Raw genomic sequence first — 22,192 nt, forward strand, 5'->3', positions numbered from 1 at the left:
CGCGATAAATGCATTCAAAATTATCCAACTGAAATTAATACCACTTAAATTTGTATAATATTATTATACGAGTCAATGATTAGCATAATTTCCATGATTAGCACAGTTATAAGCAGAGTTATCAGTTAGAGCTTTCACGGACTTTTCACTTAAGTTAGCCAATGAAAGTTTAAATTAGTATGAGAAACAATATAACCTGCACATTTGTTGATCAAAGCACTGTTATTCTTTGACTACGTAAGGTTATTTCATGGTTTAGGCCACCATTATGGGTACGAGGGGTGTTTGGTACTCCGCTAAAGTTTTGTTTTAGAGTAATTCACGGTTTACGACAAAAAATGACTACGGATTTAATGGATTACTAAAAATCCGTAATATGTTTTTATCAGAATTAATAAATTAATTATATTGGAATCGTTCTCATAATTTTTTTTAGCTTCAAAATTTAAATTAATAAAACAAATTAAAATATTATAACGTTATTATACAGGGTGTATGTGGAGGGAGTGGCCGAAACTTCGGGAGGCGATTCAGCAGCTCAAATGCAACAAAAAATATTCTCTTCACTTTGGCCCGATTCTCAACAGTGTCCAAGATATTTGCATTTTTAACTTTTCCGGCCATACTCGCGTTTTTCACCATAAAAACGGCCGTAACTTTTCTATCCTTTATCCTACAACAAATCTGCTTATTCCAAACGAAAGAGCATTAAATTTCCTATAAATCTGCTCAATACCGAGCTTCAAAACGTTTCTTATAATAATTAAATTTTTACTTTAATGTCTAAAAAATTCGTTCTAGATGATTTTTGTTAAAATTTTCTACTGCATTTTCTCAATGGTTAATGAATCAAGGAGTCACATAATTTGAGAAAAAGTTGCGCATTTATTGAGCTTCAAGACCATATGGATGTTTTTGTATTTAATAAAACCCTACCCCAAACAGAGGGGTGTAAATGCAGAAAACTGGGATTTGCGTAACCGACTTTTCACTACTAATTTACTCAAATGTCAATTTTTGGAGAAGGAACAAAAAAAAATGTAACCATTTTAGTTTTTCACAATTATTATTTAATAAAACGGAAGTAAAAAATAAAGTAGCAATAAAACGCAGTAGTTGACTACAATTGTTGGTGCAACTTATTTTAATGACATAATGGAGGTTTTTTTCATCAAAGGTAATTAATAATAATTCAAAAATAAAATGGTTATTTTCTTTTTGTTCCTTCTCCAAAAATTGATTAGTTTTGACTTATTATTAATTAACTTCGATGAAAAAAAATCTCCATTTTGTCGTTAAAATATGTTGCACAAACCATTGTAGTCAAGAAACTAAAAATTTGCTACAATTCTTTCCCACTTCCTTGTTTGAATAGTTCGAACGATTTTTGTAGCAATTTTAACTAGGCACCTGCCTATTGTACTTTTTCACTTCTGAGTTTTATTGCCACTTTATTTTTTACTTCCGTTTTACAAAATAATAATTGTTCTAAACTAAAATGGTTACTAAAATGGTAAAAATTGATATTAGAGTAAATTAGTAATGAAAAGTCAGTTCGCAAAATCCCAGTTTTCTGCATTTACACCCCTCCGTTCGGGGTAGGGTTTTATTAAAAACCAAAAAAATCCATATGATCTTGAAGCTCAATAAATGCGCAATTTTTTCTGAAATTATGTGATTCCTTGATTCATTAACCATTGAGAAAATGCAGTAGACAATTTTAACAAAAATCATCTAGAACGAATTTTTTAGACATTAAAGTAAAAATTTAATTATTATAAGAAACGTTTTGAAGCTCGGTATTAAGCAGATTTATAGGAAATTTAATGCTCTTTCGTTTGGAATAAGCAGATTTGTTGTAGGATAAAGGATAGAAAAGTTACGGCCGTTTTTATGGCGAAAAACGCGAATATCGACGGAAAAGTTAAAAATGCAAATATCTTGGTCACTATAGAGAATCGGGCCAAAGTGAATAGAATATTTTTTGTTGCATTTGAGCTGCTGAATCACCTCCCAAAGTATCGACCACTCCTCCGTGTACACCACGTATATTATATGCGTAAATAAAAAATGTAATCATTCAGGAGAATCAGTTGTTTAATTGATTTTTGATTTTTTATAATTGATTAGCTATTCACAATCAACAAAAAATAAAAATGCAATACGAAGTAAGAAATCTTCATGACAAGATCAGCTGGAGGAGAGAAGCTACCCACAGGCAACTAAAGTTTCTTAGATTACTGGAGATGATCACGAGACCAACAGCGTTTAAATCGACGTGGAAGACGATCTGGATCTGGATCTGGAATCGTCTGGTGGTGGAGGCAAGGTTTTGAACAAGAGGATTTGTGCAGTAAAGGGAAGAAAGTCGAAGAATTTTCTATATTTAGCTTTGGATTTTTTTCAGTTACATTTGAGATCTTGAGGTCATTGTGGAGGATGCTGTTAGAGACATAAAATGGAGAATTCATTTTTTAATGAAAGGATTACACTTCTTCTTCTTCTTTTTTTTTTTGAAGAACTTAAAAGATTGGTTGAACTACCCCCAAAGTTCAAGTTCGTTAAGTCCAGATCGATTTGAGTACGCTGTTGTACATATTAGTAGCTTTGATTGACTACCAAATTGGTCGCAACAGTAATTTCGGTTCCGCCGGTGGAGTTCAAGTCTTTTTTTGGTCTAGTGTGTGGGTTCCAAGTTGGTCGTTTGTCGATGTACAATTCCAAGGTGGCGAACTAAGTTAGCATGCTTTCTAAGTAAAGTGGAAGTCTCCAATTTAGGATTTATAATCCAACGTTTTCTGCTTAATCTCGCGCCCTCAACTCTAACTTTGTAATTCGAAAACCTTACGCACACATTAAAACGTCCAGAAACGAAAAACAAGTCTTGTTTTTTTAAATTCACAATTAATACTGTTATTTTAGTTTAGTAACTTCACAGCTGGTAACCTTTTAATATTATATTTAGAGTTTATTATTATTAATTATTTTTTATTATTAAAAAGGATTGGAGAGGAAATTTAATATTTGAACACTTGAGGGCAGTGTGTACCCTTCATCATCGTCCAACACCCACTCAATTCACTGTGTGGGCAACCATCAGATGATGTAGTGCGTGAAAGGCAAACTTTCCACACAATTGTACAATAAACAGCTGTTGCTATATATAAACAACTATTGTTATTGTTTGGTATTCTATTTAGCCATATTGATTTTTAAGGAAGAGCCCTCCAACTTAGGCAACCCTCAAAAGTACTTTGAGAATCAAGATTTTATAAGTCTAAGAATATATTATATATCAACAGGTTACCTGTGGAAGACGGCGACTAGTCCTAGGAAAATGTATCTTGATTGGAGGCGGCTGGGAAGACAAGCGTTTTGTGTACTGATCCACTTGTGTAGGAGGCGCCACCGAGGAGCGTAGAGCCAGAGCCGATTCGTAGAAGGTTAGATGAAGCAGAAGTACCAGAACAAGGAGTGCCACCGCTATTACGGCAACTCGCCTCCAATCACTGGACATCATGCCCCTGAAGGCAGAAAAAGAAAATTAACTTCAATGAAATCTGTTAAGAAAACTGAGCACTGAAAAGAATAAATTTTTGAACCCTTCTAAAAGTGTAAAGTAGAAGCTTAAATTTTTCCCACCAATCACACAGACTTGAACATTCCTTTCGTGCAACACAAGTTGCAAAAACACGACACAGAAAATTCCATCTTAACCTTCAATCACATCACAATCCACTTGTACAACATATATCTTCAAGAACACTTCTAGACGTCTTAAAAAACAGTGGCCTCGCGATCTCCTCTCTGATGAAGAGAGTCAGTAGAATGTAGAATGTTTTTGGAGTGTTACCGCTGGGTAACTTCTCCACTCTGATATGTGCGAATGTTTTTTATTGTTTCATTGTATTGTTTTAGTATCATTGTTGCTTTTAACGCAAAATGCGTTGATTGTAACCAAATAGATGATTTTTTTTTTAAAATCCCAGTTTATTTTGTTCAATAGTTTCAGTAGGAGAAATAATTAAGACAGTTTAATGAAGCATTAGTTACTAAAGTACCAAACAAATCGGGGCAGGCTCCGAATCAAATATCGATGTTTTCTTGGAGTATCTCATCGCAGGCTTGCTGAAGATGATGGATGCAGCTCCTGCTGGTTGATTAGGGGGAACATAACAAGTGCAATTCATTACATTGCATACATGAACATTTAAAACGAATGCTGCAGATGTCTAAGACAAAATTTCTATCTGATGCTTTGCAGTATTTAGATGTACAGATTCTGTTTTGTGGTTCTGGGTTCGATTCCAGGTCTAGGTCTTGGATTTTTATTTAATGGGTAATATTAGAATTTAGTAGTAAAGTATGTTTGCTAATCCCCATAGGGAGAAGTGGATTAGCCACACTTCTTCAGGGTACTTGGCGTCCCTGCGGGTATACCAGCCTAACAACATGAACATGAGCAACATATACTGTTACCCCAATACTACACTACACATAGGGTATAGTCATCTGTACTATGTGGGGGCTTATTAGCTCGGAACAGTAGTGCAGATTGTGTCAGGATGAGGAGGAAACGGCCTCTCACTGACTGTTCAATTGCGCTATGAAACCTTTGGATCTTTGGAGACCAAAGGAGATAGTAGAGCAAAAAGAACTAGTAGGGAAAGTCCTCCACCTCTTTAGTTGGGGGAGGTTTCATCTACTAGATCCAAAGGGGATGGCACAATAAGTCTATTTTGGCAGCGGTGCCGTGGGGCATAGTTCCTACCCCCGATAATCTAATCTAATGTTTGCTAGTCACCTCCGTCCACGACACCTAATTTGTGATAGTTGGATGTAAAGCCTGGCCTGAAAAAAAATAGGCATTACTTCACTTACAGCTTCTTGTAACATGAGGTTGGAACAAGGAACTGATCTTAAGTAAGTATCAAAACTGGTCTTCTGATATCTACCTTGTACAGAAGACCAGCGATGTCCTAACTCAATGTCTTTGAGTAACTCCTTTCCCTAAATTAATACCTGCTATAACAATGCTTTGTGCCCAATCCAGAATTGCTCCTTCCATCCCTGAATCTGTTCACCAACTCATCTGCCATCCTTTCGTTATTGACAATAAAAAGAAAATAAACCCAAAACGAGAACTCTTCACTGAAGTAATTGTGATCCCGTTGGTAAACTTAAACCACTGAAGCTTGACTACCTCATGAAGTCGTGACTTGTGGTAACCTTCGACATGTCAGGTAGGAGTGAAAATGACGCAACAGAACATAAAATTCTTTTATCAGTCTATCCTTGTTCAATGCAATTCAATTGAAATTGTTTCCCAAACTGAAATAATTTACAACTTATTTCGTGAAAATAAACAATTTTCCGGGGCTTGTAACTTTACTTCTTCCGGTGAGATTTCCCCCTCCCTCTTTTTTGGCAACTGATTTACTTAAAACAGATGACGAAATTTAATGATAACAAGCACCAACTCCAACTTTACTACTAAGACTAAATCAGCGTCCATTAATGGATCAAAAAGTGAGCTAACTCTGGAGCCTAGCAAAGCTGGACTTTTAGAAAAGTGAACTTGCCAAATAATTTATTTATTGAGATAAAAGTTTTGTCCAACAACAAGACTGAGTTTCTCTTGAAAGTAAATCTTAGAGTACTGTTTTTTAAAGACAAATTTGCTTAAAATACAGACTTCGTAGTGAATTTTGAGTTCTCTTAACTTTCACAAAGAGGCACCATAATTGATGCTACGAAAATAATTAATTCTCTCTTCCTCTTAGAAACTTGAATTAATTAAATATTAATATTAAATTAAAATTTATTTAATTTAATATTAATAAAAGGTGGTTATTACAATCGGTTAGAAATTTACTGCTGAGTACATTATGTAAACGTTACTCAGAAAAATTATATATTAAAAAATTTATTTATATCTTTTATTGGGGAAAAAGTTGAAATTTTAAATTTGTTTTATGTACACAATTAGGAGCAATAATTTGGAGAAGCTTTTGGACAAATCGTACTAATATTGGATAAGGTGATTTCAGGCAAAATGCTTACCTAAAATCAATCCTGGGGAAAAAATGGTTTCCAGACAAATTATTATTTTAATGATTTAAGGCGCGTCAACATCTAAGGTTATTGGCGCCCGGAGCTTTTTCCAGTGGACTGTCGGCCTCCGCACAGTGTTCTCTCGTTACAGACAACAGTGAGCTGTAAGAAGCTTCTAGGAAGAGAAAATCTAAGGGTCAGCAGCTGGGGATTCGTACCCGGGACCTCCGCGTGGGGATCCAATGCGCTATCCCCTCCCTTTATACGTTAATACATCAAGTTTGAAGGATACTTTATGATTAGATACGGGACAAAAAGAATGGACTATCACAAGGAGGGTTTGTGTTAGGGTGAAGGTAGTGGATATGAAGGTAGGCGATGTATTCAGAGTACCAGGTGGGGATAGGATAAGAAATGAGAACGCAAGAGAATGAGATTGGAGTCTAGGGGAAACAATAAGGGAAAAAATTGATGAAGAGAAAGCTTAAATGGTGGTATGGACACCTTAGGAGGATCCACCCCCTCCCCCCGGGAAGATGTAAGGAAGTGGGAGCCCTCTTTGAGGAACAGAGGAAGAGGGGAAGTCTGGCAAAGAGATGAGAGGAGGAAATCTGGACGAGGTTTGAGAGAGGTTGGAGGAGACTCGTGGAATAGACAGAGTTTTGAAGGTGATCTGACGGAATTCCATAGAGCGGAAATCCGAGTATTAAGTAAGTCGGAAGACTTCAAGAAAAAAGAAAAGAAAAATAACTTCGGTAAAAGAGTACTTCCGGTGGACAGATTTAAAGCCTGAAAACTTAGTGTTATAATTATAAATAATCGACAATACTATGTTAGAGTTTCCGTTTTTGATTTTCTAAAGCGCGTCATTTGGTGCCACAGCTTCAGTGATTTCAGTGCTCTTTTTCGAAATAGTTTACTAACACATTCCTCATCCAGACACATAAACACACTCACACTAAAACACCGCAAAAATTCAACTCGATCATGAAACTATCTCTTACTACTGTAATAGAAAGTAAAAAATCTGAACTCTTTCTCATAGAATATTTATGGGAAACTTGAGAAAAATATACAATTAATTTAAATAAACTTAAAGAAAAACAAACTATAAATTAATATTTATGAGATTTTAGTAAGAGTAATAGTGCACGCTTGTGCCTGTGTTGGTGTTGGGCTGAGGCTTTATTTTAGGCTCATCAATCATTAGTTAGCCTAATTTAATTAGGTCACGCCATGATACTGCTCATGTATAATTCCTTGGCGCTAAGAGGCGCAGCATGATTGAGACCCCTGGAACTTAATTTACTAAATTTTGCAACTTACTTTAATAATTTAAAAGAAACTCATATGTAGAGGGGGTAACATTATAGTGTAAGGGCTCAAAAAGAAAACTATCACTCCTAGAACTATATCCACTCTATACCAATTATAATTTTCACTATCTTTCTACTTTTATGTTCTAGATTTTTTTTTAATTTTTATTTTTTAACAGCCACATCTCTCCTCATTAGAACAATGGTTCAAGAGATTAATGAAAGCAAGTCGCAAAACATCACCTTCACTCTTCGTCGCATTACTCTTCCTCCAGTCTTCTATAACCTAACACCTCTACCAGTAGTGAACGTTGCCCGGCTACCTTGGGCTTTACTTAGACCCGAAGACTTTCTTGGAACCCCCACACTAGACTTGAAAGAACAGAACTAAAAATACGCTATCGACTACTTAAAAAACTCTTAGACGATAGTTCAAAACTCTCTCTGGACAACAAAAGACTGATTTATACTTCTATTTTGAAACCCATCTGGGCGTATGGAATAGAGCTGTGTGGTTCATTATTAAGCTTAATGAAACCAAGTCTCAAAACATAACCTTCATTCTTCGTCGCATTACTCTTCCTCCGTCTTCTATAACCTAACACCTCTACCAGTAGTGAACGTTGCCCGGCTACCTTGGGCTTTACTTAGACCCGAAGACTTTCTTGGAACCCCCACACTAGACTTGAAAGAACAGAATTAAATAGACTCTATCGGCTACTTAAAAGACTTTTAGACGATAAATCAAAACTCTTTCTCTGGACAACAAAAGACTGATTTATACTTCTATTTTGAAACCAATCTGGGTGTATGGAATAGAACTGTGGGGTTCAACCAAACGCTCCGATCTCCAAAGGATTCAATCTCTTCAGTCTAAAATATGTACTTCGAACTATAAAACGCTCCATTTTATGTCTCCCAACCTGGACTATACACACTGACCTTAACCATTCCTTTTATCGCACAAGTCACTGAAAACACGATACAGAAAACTCCACTTCAGCCTGTAATCTCATATAAATCCTCTAGCTAAAAATCTTTCTTCTAGAACTCTTCCTGATAAGACGCCTTAAGGGACAGTGCGGCCTCGTGATCTCCTCTCGAGTGAAGAGAGTGGTCCTAACAGTCTAATGTTTTGGAGTGTTATCACTGGATAACTTCTCCAGTCGTTTCCTTATCATTTACTACTCTATTGTAACACTGTTACTTATAGCGACAACGCGCTGATTGTACCACAAATAAACGCCAAAAAAAATTAAACACATTTAATTTCTAGAATAAAATATGCTACTATTTATTCAAAAAATTATAATTAACCCAATTCAATTCTGGAAAATTGAAAAAATAATTGTTATCAATCATGTGCTCCCCTAAATCATCAGTATAACATCAAATAAATGATTGTTTTATAATTCATCAGCTGCTTATGATGATTTAATGATTAACATAGATTATTCGCATTTTTTTTTTTAAGGGAAATGATACAATTCCACTTCCTTCCCCCCCAAAGTGAATTAGAGCTATTAAATTAATTAATGGAAATTTCTGTTTAGAAGATCAAGAAAACTCCTCTAAGCTACTATCAGGAAAACTGAAAATTTAATTTTTTTTTTTTAAGCTGACTATAAACTTTGCCCTCTATTATAGATTTCACTATTATAAACTTTGGCTGAATTATATAACTACTAAATCCATAAAAAATGTATTCATAAATAAGTCGGTATTTATATTTTAAATAAATATATGACCTCATAAATTATAGTAAAAGTTATTAGATTTAATTTAAACCATAAATAATAATATTTATGTATGGGAATACATTAAAAAAAAAAAAAAAAAATTGACTACAAAATGTCAGACCCCACCACCCCTCCTAGAACAAAGTTAATGCCACAGTTTGCTGAACTAGCATAAAACTATGCCCTACTTCCTTCCCCCACTCTTAGCCTCAACCGCTCGGCTGCAGAAAACATTCAGACAGACATTAATAACTTAATAAAATAGACTTCCTTTAATATTGTTGTCAATAGTACTAAAGTTTCTAAACTTCTGAGATTACTTTTAACTATATGTATTGTATTTTAAATCTATCTAATAGTAGTACGAGTATATACATGGTTATACATATATATATATATATATATATTAAAACTGTCCGGTAGGACAGTTGTATAAGGGTTATATATATAAAACTTTCCTGAAAAGAACAATCAAAGGAATGTGATTAGCCTCCTCAATTAGTAGCGCGGTGGACTAGCAAGCCGGAAGTTCCGTTTTTTTAATTCTACGCGTGCTACCAAGTCTTTCTTCTTTCAGGAACCTCCACAGCTCACGTTCCGCAGAGGAGCTTATTGTCTGTAGCGAGAGGAATAACTGTTCATAAGCGAATTAGTCTTTTTTTATTATTTTAAAAAAAATTATTTGATAATGACAATGTCAAAATTTTGTCATAATACAGCTGTTCTGAACAACATTATTGAGGGAAGAAACTACTCAACCAGTATCAACAGAGGAAATTGAATAGCTTTAATCAGATTTAAGACGTCTAGGAGGATTATCAATTGAATTGTTCGGGGTAAGAGAGGCGAGACAAGCGACAAGGGATTCGGATGTACAGGTAAGGTTTATGACGAATCTCTGGTAGTTGATTGAGATTACAACGGGGAAGAAAGGAATATTGGAGTCACTATGAATGGTTAGGTTGGATACTCAGAAGGGGAGCGATGACGATGATGATGAGCGAGGATTTGTGATAGCAAGGTTTGGATTCTTAGCAGGTTGGACCACTTTAGCAATGACCCCATAGTTCGATTCCGTAGGTCCAATTTGGTTCAAGTGTTGTACAAGAGACTGTTCTTTAGTGATAGTCAGTGATCTGTTGTCTAATAGTCTTTTGAGCCGTCTATATCGTGTGTTCATCTGTTCTCTCTTAAATCAGTATGAGGTTTCCATGTTAGTCTTTTATCGATGAACAGCCCGAGGTAGCAGACGACAGCAGAGGTATCCTGAGATGATACAGTTCGTATGTATTTTTATTACTCTAATTAGTCTAAATCAGATTAGAAATTAGTCTAAATAGATCAAGCAAGTTGTGACAAAGTTTCACATCAGCTGACAGGCTTAAATCTTTTACTTCCGCATTAAAATAAACTATTAGGCAACTGCTTTAAAAAAATTACTTATTGAAATCGCAAATCTTGGTGATTTATATTTCATATTAAAAAAATCAAACAGGCATTAGAACCGTACAATAACTAAAATAGCACTTTAGAAAAATTGCTTCAGATAAATGTAACGCTCCTTGGTATGTATACTCCAGGTTAACGGAAACCGTTGGCCAACGATTTCCGACATAATCATTAAAAAAATGGAAACCTCCTTCGGCAAATATCATTTTGGGTTATCTTCAATTTTGGATTCCTCATTTATGCATTTAATTAGTACTATTAACAGGTGGTGATGTCGTACATTATACTGGAAACGGACACAGGAAGTGTATATTTACTTTAAAGAGCTTAGGAATACCGGTATTTTATTTTGTGTTCCGTTAATGAAGCAAAATTAGGCTTCACGTGCTGAGAAGCATCGCTTTATTAACTGCTAATCACTCTGAGTAGTATACCTCATTCAGACACAAGATTGGTGTTTAACAGAAAAATGTAAAAAGCGGAAGTCAACTTTATTTTTGATGATAAATAAAGCTCTAAGATGATGGATCCGGTCAGAAAAGGGGAATGATGACGTGGATGTGACGTTGTAAAGTCATAACTGAAATTTAAATTACAAAATCTTAACTAATCCTGCAGAATCTACAATTATCTTTGAAAATCCTGTACTTAACGGAGTTAATGGAAACCATAAATCTAATTTTATGTGCAAATAATATTAAGTGCACATTTCTCTCGAGTAGATCGATTTAATGAACCATTTTATGTGCTCTCTAGTAATCTTATACTGGAGAGGACATCACATGGTGAAAACGAAACAGTAATGTAATATTATGTATTCAGGCGGTGAAGGGAGAGCCGGGAGAATACATGACTGGGATTACGTATTGGGTAAGTTATGTTAATGTAACCTCTCTGTCAGAAAATATTATCCCCACTGTACTTTAACTAGAGCATAATACATTTTTTTTTTTTTAGATACATTATTTTTCTGATTCAACAGTTTTCACGATACCTAATAAGTACATAAACTTATGTATTTGTTTAAATAGAACAAAGGAACAATAAAAATCTACGCTTACTGCATTTACAAAGTTTTGTTTTTAATATTAATACAGTTTTGTATTAATATTAAATATAAATACAAAGATTATGTTTTAAGGATATAATAGAGAGGAATGACAATTGGTTTATAGCGAGGTTAAATGTGCCCTAGTTTAATATAAACCTACTCAAGTGCTCCTCTGGGAACCCCTGCAGGCAACAGTCTCGTTCTTCTAAACAACGGATCTATCCCTGTGTTAACGTTCCCCATCCGATGGCTAGCTCATAAAAGAGTAAACTTAAGTAAGTACTATTGTTGTAAGATAAATTTTAATACTTTAAAACTTAGTTAGGAGGGAAAAAAATGTTAGGAAATAGAACATTCATACACCATGTCCTGTTGATACCCTTTTAAATGTTAAATTTCTTCCCAACTTGGGCTTTTCATTTTAATCCAATGCAGGGCATATACCTTGTTTTATTAGTAGACCTGTTAATTATTAAGGAAAATAACTTTTCCCAAGCTCAGTATGGGAGAGAATAGATACAGGAATGATGAAGTAAAGATCCATCGAAAACTGTGCTCAGGAAAATTACAGAAAACACATAACTTCATCATTTCCTCAACATTTGCTGAAAGTATCTTTTTTCCGGAAGAATGAGACTTAAAACTGACAGAGTCTAAACTAACATTTCCTGGAGTTCTTTATTAATACAACAATAATTGTTTGAAAAAAACGATACAGGAAATAAGTTCATAAAAGTAATATTCAACAAGGCATGATATAAAAAGATAGGAAATGAGCAGAAAAAAATAATTAGCTGTAGAAAAATAAGACAACGAAATCTAGATGGCATTTGGTTAAATAAAGAACACGCCTAAATAAACAGAAATTTATTTCTAAAGTTGAAAATAGGGCAGCTTAGATATGCCGTACTTGGAGATAAGAGGCTTGCAGTTAGGGTTGTGATATGGGGGAAAACTAGCTGAGATCCAGAAAAAGGTTGGTATCCCTGAGCAGAGAGAGAAAAAAAAAAAATGCAATTCACTTTAGATTTTGCAATGCAACTCTAGCACGAATAATGGAAAACGTCTACACACTTTGCTGCAAGGATACAGAACATAAGTCCTGGATGTTTGGCTGAAAAAACCAGGTCAGCTAATTATAGATACGAACTGCTTGTCTCTTATTGTTGGATACAGTTCGCATTATTTTGGTTTAAGCTGGGAAGATGACATTGCAATTAAATCTAGAAGAACGGAACTGAGTTTAATCACTGTGCATTTGTTCCTGAGTATTATTGGGACTTTCTGCAATATCATGGGACTTATTTAACTTTGTCCCTTAGTTATTTCATGGTTTTGGTATTGGTTAGAAAAAATGAAATTAATTGAAACAAGAGATATACTTGGATTAAAACTTGAATCTTTACTTCACCATTCCTGCATCTATTCTCTCTCATACTGAGCTTAGAAAAAGATATTTTCCTTAAAAATGATTTCCTTGTACCGCAAGTGCCACTTTACTGGGATAATTTTATCATTTTTAATGCATTTTCCTAAGTGAACCCACTTTCATTTGAAATATTCCCATGGGAACTTCGTTTAAGTCCCGGTTTCTAAAAGAACGGTTTAAGTAAGGCACTTTTCTCTTAAGAAAACAAATTCAGAATATTGTACGATTCTGAGCATGAGCTACTGGTCTTTTCCGAGTTTTCCATAATTTTCTAGGCTAACTACAAATGGTTTCAGTTTGTCCAGAGGAAATGAAGCACAAACCTGTCGCCCTTTGCCCTAAAATCTGTCAAGAAAAAGTCTTGTGAGTATGTCAGACCAGTTTTTTTTTCTTATTATTCAAAGTCCGGATAAAGATAAGAGAATAATAATAAGATAAATGATAATAAAATAAGAGGCAGCAAGTTTAGTGAGGGACAGAAACACAAGTTAATAAGAAATCTCTACAGAAAACTGGTTAATCTACCTCTGGTGATAAATGAATGTCCGAAACCGATCAAGGATACAATAAAGATGGGTCCTAGGAGGAATAAAATCAAAGATGACAATTTGTATTATATTAATACGTACTATTTATATTTTGCTGTAATTTGTTATTTTATATCCTTACTTGCCAGCACTGTTGGTATTGGCGAGTTATTCACACCAAACATGTGCGATATAAAGGGCATTCCCAATATTTGGTGAAGGATCAATATCCAGAATATAGGAGGAATGGTTTTTTGAGAGAAGTACTAGATAATAATTCGAGGTTTTAGAAGCGTAGACATCAGAAAAAAGGGCTAAAAGTGGAGCGATTACTGTAGATTGCGGAGATAATGGAAGAGTTCTACATTTCCTTAGGGAGTACTTCGGGTGCGACCTGCTCCTGCAGGACTATTAATGAAACAGCCTTATTTAAATGAGGAAGCACTTTTTCTTAAATTGTCTCTATTTTGAAGCATACTGTTAGCATAATTTTTTTAAATTTATGAGCAAATGATGAAGGTTGTCCAATTATTACTTTCCCTTGATCACCGGACAATGAGCTGATGAGGAGATGAGCAAATCTAAGGATCAGCAGCTGGATTCGAACCCGGGACATATGGAAGAAAGTTTTTTTTTTTTTATCCTTACAGACAACACTACACAATGAGCAATAGAAAGCTTCTAGAAAGAGAAAAAGATCTAAGGGCCTGCAGCTGGATTCGAACCCGGAATCTCTGCGTCAGAGATCCAAAAAAGACTCAGCTAATACCCTAGCGAGCTTAAATGTTGTTTCAAAAATTAATCACACCAGATCGTTTTTTTTTTTTTAAATTTTATTATCCTAAATGTGGAAGACATGTTTATATATTTTTTTGGTAAGACAATGTTGACTCCAAATAGTTTTCTTAATTAAAGGTCAACAAGATGTTTACTCGATCTTTATTACCCATCGGAAGGTTCAACATTACTCTCACTTTATTGCTTAATAAAAATCTGGGTACATTTTCCTACATGTTACTACATGTTAGCACATGTTAGTACATGCTTCTCTTTAACATGAATGTCACTTTGTTAAAAGTTCATGTTTTCCTTATCTTATCCCTTCTTTTTTTCTTAACCCTCTGATTAATCTTGTGACCAGATTGCTGGGAATGATCGTACATTATTTATTATTACTATCCATCATTAAGGGCCCTGCAACGATTAGGGCAAAGCCTGTTTAACTGACGGCCATCATAGCACATAAAAGGTTTCTAGTAGGACAAAAATGTAAGGGAAGGAAACTAGACTGGAACACGGGTCTCTCAGCGTAGATTCAGAGCACTAAGCGAATTGAGATACAGGTTTTTTTAGATTTGCAACTTAACGATATACTTAAGGTACAGCTGATAAGCTTAGATTAAGATAATAAATTAGTCTATATTCTAAGATAACCGTGCTTAGATTTAAAAAGAAGTAAAGTAATCGGATATTAAGTTCAAGGTTTTTACGTCTAACTACCCAATTAGATATCATGGACGTGAACGGAAGCACATATGTACCTTGCTATTCTAACAAATATTCGGGACTCGAACTGGGGATCTCCGAACTACAAATCCACATTTCAAAACCACAACACTAACACTTACCCTTAGACTAATTTAGATCAGCTTAGAATAATGCCTGCAATAAATTTAGGTACTCTGAATGTAGAGTGTTTTTAAGCAGTAGAGCAAGTTTGTAGTCATCGATGCTGCTAGAAGAACAGATGTTGATCTCGAACCGGAATCTGTGACCGTGTAAGAAGTACAACGCGTTACTATAGCAGTTCGTCCTGTTTTTTGGGCATGCCCATAATATCTGTAATTCTGAATAGTTTAGAAAGTTGAAGTAAAGTAATTGCCTAATTTCTCAGGCGGGCTTTACGTCCAGCTACCAAATTAGATGTCGTGGACGGAGGCGACTAGCAAACACATACTTTACTATAAATTTCTTTTTTTACCATTAAATAAAATCCAAGGCCTAAGTCCGGGGAATCGAACCCAGTACCACGATACATATTAGCTTTACAGGTCTCGCCTCTTAACCGCCCGGCTACCGTGGCGCCTCAGTTTAGTATTATCATCAATCCATCACCGGATGATCCATAACTTTGGTATCCGTTAATGTTGACTTCCTTCCTGTGCTACATTTCCTTTACATGATTAGTCATTTTATTCTTTAACAAAAGAATTAATCTAAAAAGTTGTAATAAATTGTGTTTGCTATTTATGTCTTCTTCTTCAGACGATAACAATCGTTGGACGCCAAATATGACGTTTCTTGGCGTCTTAATGACAAACTCACGAACTTAAACACACACAATGGAGACCTCAAAAACGAATTTTTCCCGGAGAAAAGCTCGATATCAAAGAATAAGCACGATCGATACCTTCTACTCGTACTAGTCGAGTTAAGTTTTCCCAGATTCGATTTCGTGGAGTATCAACGCACCAAGAAACATCGATTATACGGATTGGCTTTTCTTTTTTTCTTCAATTTGTGTGATGAAACAAAAGGAAATGAATGAAATAAACAGTTTTTGATTTTAAATGAAGATAGTTTGGTATTTTTAGCCATATCCGGTTTATTTAATTCGAAATTTGAATTCATCTATTGAACTTAAAAACAAGTTTCAGTCAAAGTAATATATTTTACCAAATTGTGAATGTGCTGTTGAAATTGTCAATTTATACTTTAGACGAGTGTATGTGACAATACGTTTTCCTCTCTTTTTTCGCCGATTTTAGAATTTCCACAATCAGACCAAGTTTTTAGAAAGTTGTCGTCCTCTCTCTCACACACTCTTCTCCTCTCTATCATTGTTTGATTGTTGATTGAAAAATAAAATATATATGTGTGTGTGTGGGTGACGTATTTTTTGTTGTTTTTTTTAATTTCCGTTTAGTGGGATAAAAACAACTTTTTTAAATTAAAAAAAATCATTCTACAGACAAGGATTTTCTTTTTCCCCATTTTCCTAACCCCACTCCCCCCCACAATATTACAGGAAAATTGTTGTTTCCATGCGGAGAAATCAATTTGTAGATTTCAACGGAAATGCCCCTCCCTACGGGTGTCTCTCTTGTACGATGTAGATCAATAATTTATTTTTATTCACATAAATTTTTTACCCCCTCTTTTTTCTTTTGCAAAATTTTTTTTTTGAGGAGGGGATCTCTGACATTTTAACACTCAGGGATTCGAAAAAAAAATATACAGTCGAGCCACTCATAAAGGGGCACTCTCAATAGCGGCCACCTTCATTTGCGGACAGTTTTTGGATTTCCCCGTTTTACCCCTATAATACACTTTCTATAGAAAAGAACCTCCGTCTAACGGACACTCTACATAGCGACCGGCGGACATTGATTTTGGGGAACGGATTAAATGTTTCCACCTCCCACCAACGACCACCTTATTATTAAAAGTTCGTTTTGACGCGGTGATCAAAATAATTATCCCCTCTCAAGTTTTTCTGGTTTTTCCTAAAGTTTCCTACAGAAGCTCATACATCTTTAATCATTTTTCAATATTACTTTGGAAGAACAATATTATTTTTGTCCGATATGTCTCTCAAACAGAAATGGTTAACTCTAAAAGAGAAAATAAATGTGTTGGAAGATTTTGCAATAACCAAATCGAGCCATCGTCAACTTGCCGAAAGGTTTGTTCTATTTATTTTAACAATAGATGATAGTATGATGATAATTTTACCATAAATTATTATTGTTATGAATAAATGTGACGATTATTATAAAAATTATTAATTAAGTCAATAATATGTAGTTTTTTGATAATTTTTTTGGGATAATTAAGAAAAACTTTATGCATATCATATAGCTGCAATAATGTTTGAGTTTTGTATTGGGCTTCGAGTTTGTCTTTAGACAAACTTGATATTTTTTTGCTGATGGCTAAGCCATATGACGACCTAGGTACACTTGGACATAAAGGCGCCACGGTAGCCGAGCGGTTAGAGGCGAGACTTGCGACGCTAATATGTATTGTGATACTGGGTTCGATTCCCAGTCTTAGGCCTTGGATTTTATTTAATGGTTAATAAAAGAAATTTACAGTAAAGTATGTTTGCTAGTCGCCTCCGTCCACAACACCTAATTGGTAAGCCCCGCCTGTAAAAATAGGCGATTACTCTACTCTATAGCTAAATAATTATGCAATTATGTACGTTTTTAAATCTATTAATAATAAACAATTTTTAAATAGATGTTTGGAAAAAAAAATCCATATTTTTTCATTATGAAACTTGCCTACCTCCTTCTAACGACCACCTCCAAACAGCGGCCACTCTGCTTTCCCCCGCCAGTGTCCGTTATTGAGAGGTTCCACTGTATCTCAAAAATTGTATCAAGAGTTTTGAACCAGATTTTATTTATTTATTTTCCTGCTCTAAGATAGATAATAAATTCTAAAAAACTAGTTCGTGATGGAAAAATAGCATTTAATAGGTATAAACTGTATTCTATTTCTTGAATATGTATTTATTTTTAAATTTCAGCAATTTTATTATAGATTTGTTAATATTTTATACAACCCATAACATTACCATTATAATTTACTATGTCCTACTTGCCCCAGTTCCTTAACTTCTACCGTGATATACACTTTTTTGGATGAAAATATCGTGCTATAAAGTATAAAAGACTGGATGGATGGATGGATAGGTCACGAAAAGCAGAATGAACATCAATATTACATGAATATGAAAGCAAACTGTCAAACGTGAAAGACAAAGCAAAAAACGTGTGAACATTATATACACGATATTTCTTATAAATCCAACTTATTGCGTAGAGCTATGTATTTGTAGAGTAGAAGATTCGCATAGTGCTTAGCTCTCAACAGATCACCGTTGATTTCTTTGTCATTTAGCTATAAGGGGGAAAAAAATCCAACTATTTTCTCCAAATCTTGGTCTACTTGGCCGTCTTTTTTTCGCCCAGGATACCCCACAGATCTTCTTACTCCGTCTGATGAAGGTCTGAACTAAGTGGAATCTCTCTCTCTCACTCTCTCGCAGCTTTAATGGTTCTCTTCAAGGAGCACGGTACCTCGGTGTTGCAGTCCCCGAAATCACTTACCAATGTCCCGAAGTTGGAACTTAATAGTCCCTGAGAAAATTAAAATTAGCTGGTGATTACTCCATAACGCCTTATCTACACTTCCGAATCCTTTCCCGAACAAATTCCTGACGGACCCTTCTAAACGTCTTAAACACCAGTGCTTTCGTGATTTGCTCCAGTGAATACATCTAATTAAAGCTATCAAATCTCTTAAGCCATCATTGGGAAGCCTCACTCCACATTTAATTAATTATTTGTTTAGATCAGCTGTAATAATTATGGTCAAAATTTTGACGTAATAATGAAATCAATTTAAAAAAAATAATAAATGAGGTATACTGATGACGTACCCCTAAATCAACGAACAACATAGAAGAGCAGTTACGCCCCTTAACCTTCAGCAAAACCTGAAATGACGAAAGAGGAATCGATCGCCTCATTCGAGGCATGCTCCATCGTGTTCGTTAAGAATGCATTGTTAACATTGGTGACGTCATATCCAACAAATTATTCAACAACTTTAACCCCCGTCGCCCGCTCACCCATCCGCCAATTGAAATCATCCATTATTTAGGCTATTGCAACAATTTTTAAGTCAAAAAAGTATCCGCCGATCTTGCCAGTGGTGAATTAGAAAAAAATTCTCTCCGAAGATAAATATTTGTTTAGTTTCTCTGAAATTTGATCTTTTTTAAAGAAGACTGGAGAGTTAATTTGACCGGAAGTATTTCTAAGATAAACTAACATCCAAGGCACTCCGGAGCCATCTGTTACCACAACCCTTCATTCTGATGAAGAATGTCGCACTATTTCTAGTAAAAAGAACATGGCGAAACAATTAAATAAATTAATGTTCAAATATTAAATTTTATAAAATATAATACAAAAGGCGCCACGGCACGGGTTATAGGCTAGACGCGCAAAGCTAAGATGTATTGCGGTACTAGTCAAGGCCTTGCATTCTATTTAATGTTTAATATGAGAGAATTTATAGTAAAGTATATTAGTCGGATATAGGCTAGACGCGCAAAGCTAAGATGTATTGCGGTACTAGTCTAGGCCTTGATTTTATTTAATGGTTAATATGAGAGAATTTATAGTAAAGTATATTAGTCGGATATAGGCTAGACCCGCAAAGCTAAGATGTATTGCGGTACTAGTCTAGTACATTGCATTTTATTTAATGGTTAATATGAGAGAATTTGTAGTAAAGTATATTAGTCGGATATAGGCTAGACCCGCAAAGCTAAGATGTATTGCGGTACTAGTCTAGTACATTGCATTTTATTTAATGGTTAATATGAGAGAATTTATAGTAAAGTATATTAGTCGGATATAGGCTAGACGCGCAAAGCTAAGATGTATTGCGGTACTAGTCTAGGCCTTGCATTCTATTTAATGTTTAATATGAGAGAATTTATAGTAAAGTATATTAGTCGGATATAGGCTAGACGCGCAAAGCTAAGATGTATTGCGGTACTAGTCTAGGCCTTGATTTTATTTAATGGTTAATATGAGAGAATTTATAGTAAAGTATATTAGTCGGATATAGGCTAGACCCGCAAAGCTAAGATGTATTGCGGTACTAGTCTAGTACATTGCATTTTATTTAATGGTTAATATGAGAGAATTTATAGTAAAGTATATTAGTCGGATATAGGCTAGACCCGCAAAGCTAAGATGTATTGCGGTACTAGTCTAGTACATTGCATTTTATTTAATGGTTAATATGAGAGAATTTATAGTAAAGTATATTAGTCGGATATAGGCTAGACCCGCAAAGCTAAGATGTATTGCGGTACTAGTCTAGTACATTGCATTTTATTTAATGGTTAATATGAGAGAATTTATAGTAAAGTATATTAGTCGGATATAGGCTAGACCCGCAAAGCTAAGATGTATTGCGGTACTAGTCTAGTACATTGCATTTTATTTAATGGTTAATATGAGAGAATTTATAGTAAAGTATATTAGTCGGATATAGGCTAGACCCGCAAAGCTAAGATGTATTGCGGTACTAGTCCAGGCCTTGATTTTATTTAATGGTTAATATGAGAGAATTTATAGTAAAGTATATTAGTCGGATATAGGCTAGACCCGCAAAGCTAAGATGTATTGCGGTACTAGTCTAGTACATTGCATTTTATTTAATGGTTAATATGAGAGAATTTATAGTAAAGTATATTAGTCGGATATAGGCTAGACCCGCAAAGCTAAGATGTATTGCGGTACTAGTCTAGTACATTGCATTTTATTTAATGGTTAATATGAGAGAATTTATAGTAAAGTATATTAGTCGGATATAGGCTAGACCCGCAAAGCTAAGATGTATTGCGGTACTAGTCCAGGCCTTGATTTTATTTAATGGTTAATATGAGAGAATTTATAGTAAAGTATATTAGTCGGATATAGGCTAGACCCGCAAAGCTAAGATGTATTGCGGTACTAGTCTAGTACATTGCATTTTATTTAATGGTTAATATGAGAGAATTTATAGTAAAGTATATTAGTCGGATATAGGCTAGACCCGCAAAGCTAAGATGTATTGCGGTACTAGTCTAGGCCTTGCATTTTATTTAATGGTTAATATGAGAGAATTTATAGTAAAGTATATTAGTCGGATATAGGCTAGACCCGCAAAGCTAAGATGTATTGCGGTACTAGTCTAGGCCTTGCATTTTATTTAATGGTTAATATGAGAGAATTTATAGTAAAGTATATTAGTCGGATATAGGCTAGACCCGCAAAGCTAAGATGTATTGCGGTACTAGTCCAGGCCTTGATTTTATTTAATGGTTAATATGAGAGAATTTATAGTAAAGTATATTAGTCGGATATAGGCTAGACCCGCAAAGCTAAGATGTATTGCGGTACTAGTCTAGTACATTGCATTTTATTTAATGGTTAATATGAGGAATTTATAGTAAAGTATATTAGTCGGATATAGGCTAGACCCGCAAAGCTAAGATGTATTGCGGTACTAGTCTAGGCCTTGCATTTTATTTAATGGTTAATATGAGAGAATTTATAGTAAAGTATATTAGTCGGATATAGGCTAGACCCGCAAAGCTAAGATGTATTGCGGTACTAGTCCAGGCCTTGATTTTATTTAATGGTTAATATGAGAGAATTTATAGTAAAGTATATTAGTCGGATATAGGCTAGACCCGCAAAGCTAAGATGTATTGCGGTACTAGTCTAGTACATTGCATTTTATTTAATGGTTAATATGAGGAATTTATAGTAAAGTATATTAGTCGGATATAGGCTAGACCCGCAAAGCTAAGATGTATTGCGGTACTAGTCTAGGCCTTGCATTTTATTTAATGGTTAATATGAGAGAATTTATAGTAAAGTATGTTAGGCGGTTATAGGCTAGACCCGCAAAGCTAAGATGTATTGCGGTACTAGTCTAGGCCTTGCATTTTATTTAATGGTTAATATGAGAGAATATTAACTTTTCCTCCGTTTTTTTCTAGTTACGACGGATAACCACCACCTTAAACTACGTCATTTCCTGGATAT

At 34.8% G+C, this 22,192-nt stretch overlaps 1 protein-coding gene across 5 annotated transcripts in view; it reads right to left on the reverse strand.

Moving 5' to 3' along the window:
• Positions 1–22,192, reverse strand: part of Hs3st-A (Heparan sulfate 3-O sulfotransferase-A) — a 265,750-nt gene that overhangs the window by 16,873 nt on the left and 226,685 nt on the right. For all 5 annotated transcript variants that reach the window (XM_074126723.1, XM_074126724.1, XM_074126722.1 and 2 more), the window contains one exon: positions 3,308–3,524. In XM_074126723.1, the coding sequence (XP_073982824.1) occupies positions 3,308–3,520 (213 nt within the window). In that variant the 5' untranslated portion in view covers positions 3,521–3,524. The remainder of the gene's footprint in view (positions 1–3,307; positions 3,525–22,192) is intronic.

Source organism: Rhodnius prolixus, unplaced genomic scaffold, assembly GCF_049639745.1.
Source record: "Rhodnius prolixus isolate KJV_2025 unplaced genomic scaffold, Rpr scaffold_3, whole genome shotgun sequence".
Taxonomy (NCBI): domain Eukaryota; kingdom Metazoa; phylum Arthropoda; class Insecta; order Hemiptera; family Reduviidae; genus Rhodnius; species Rhodnius prolixus.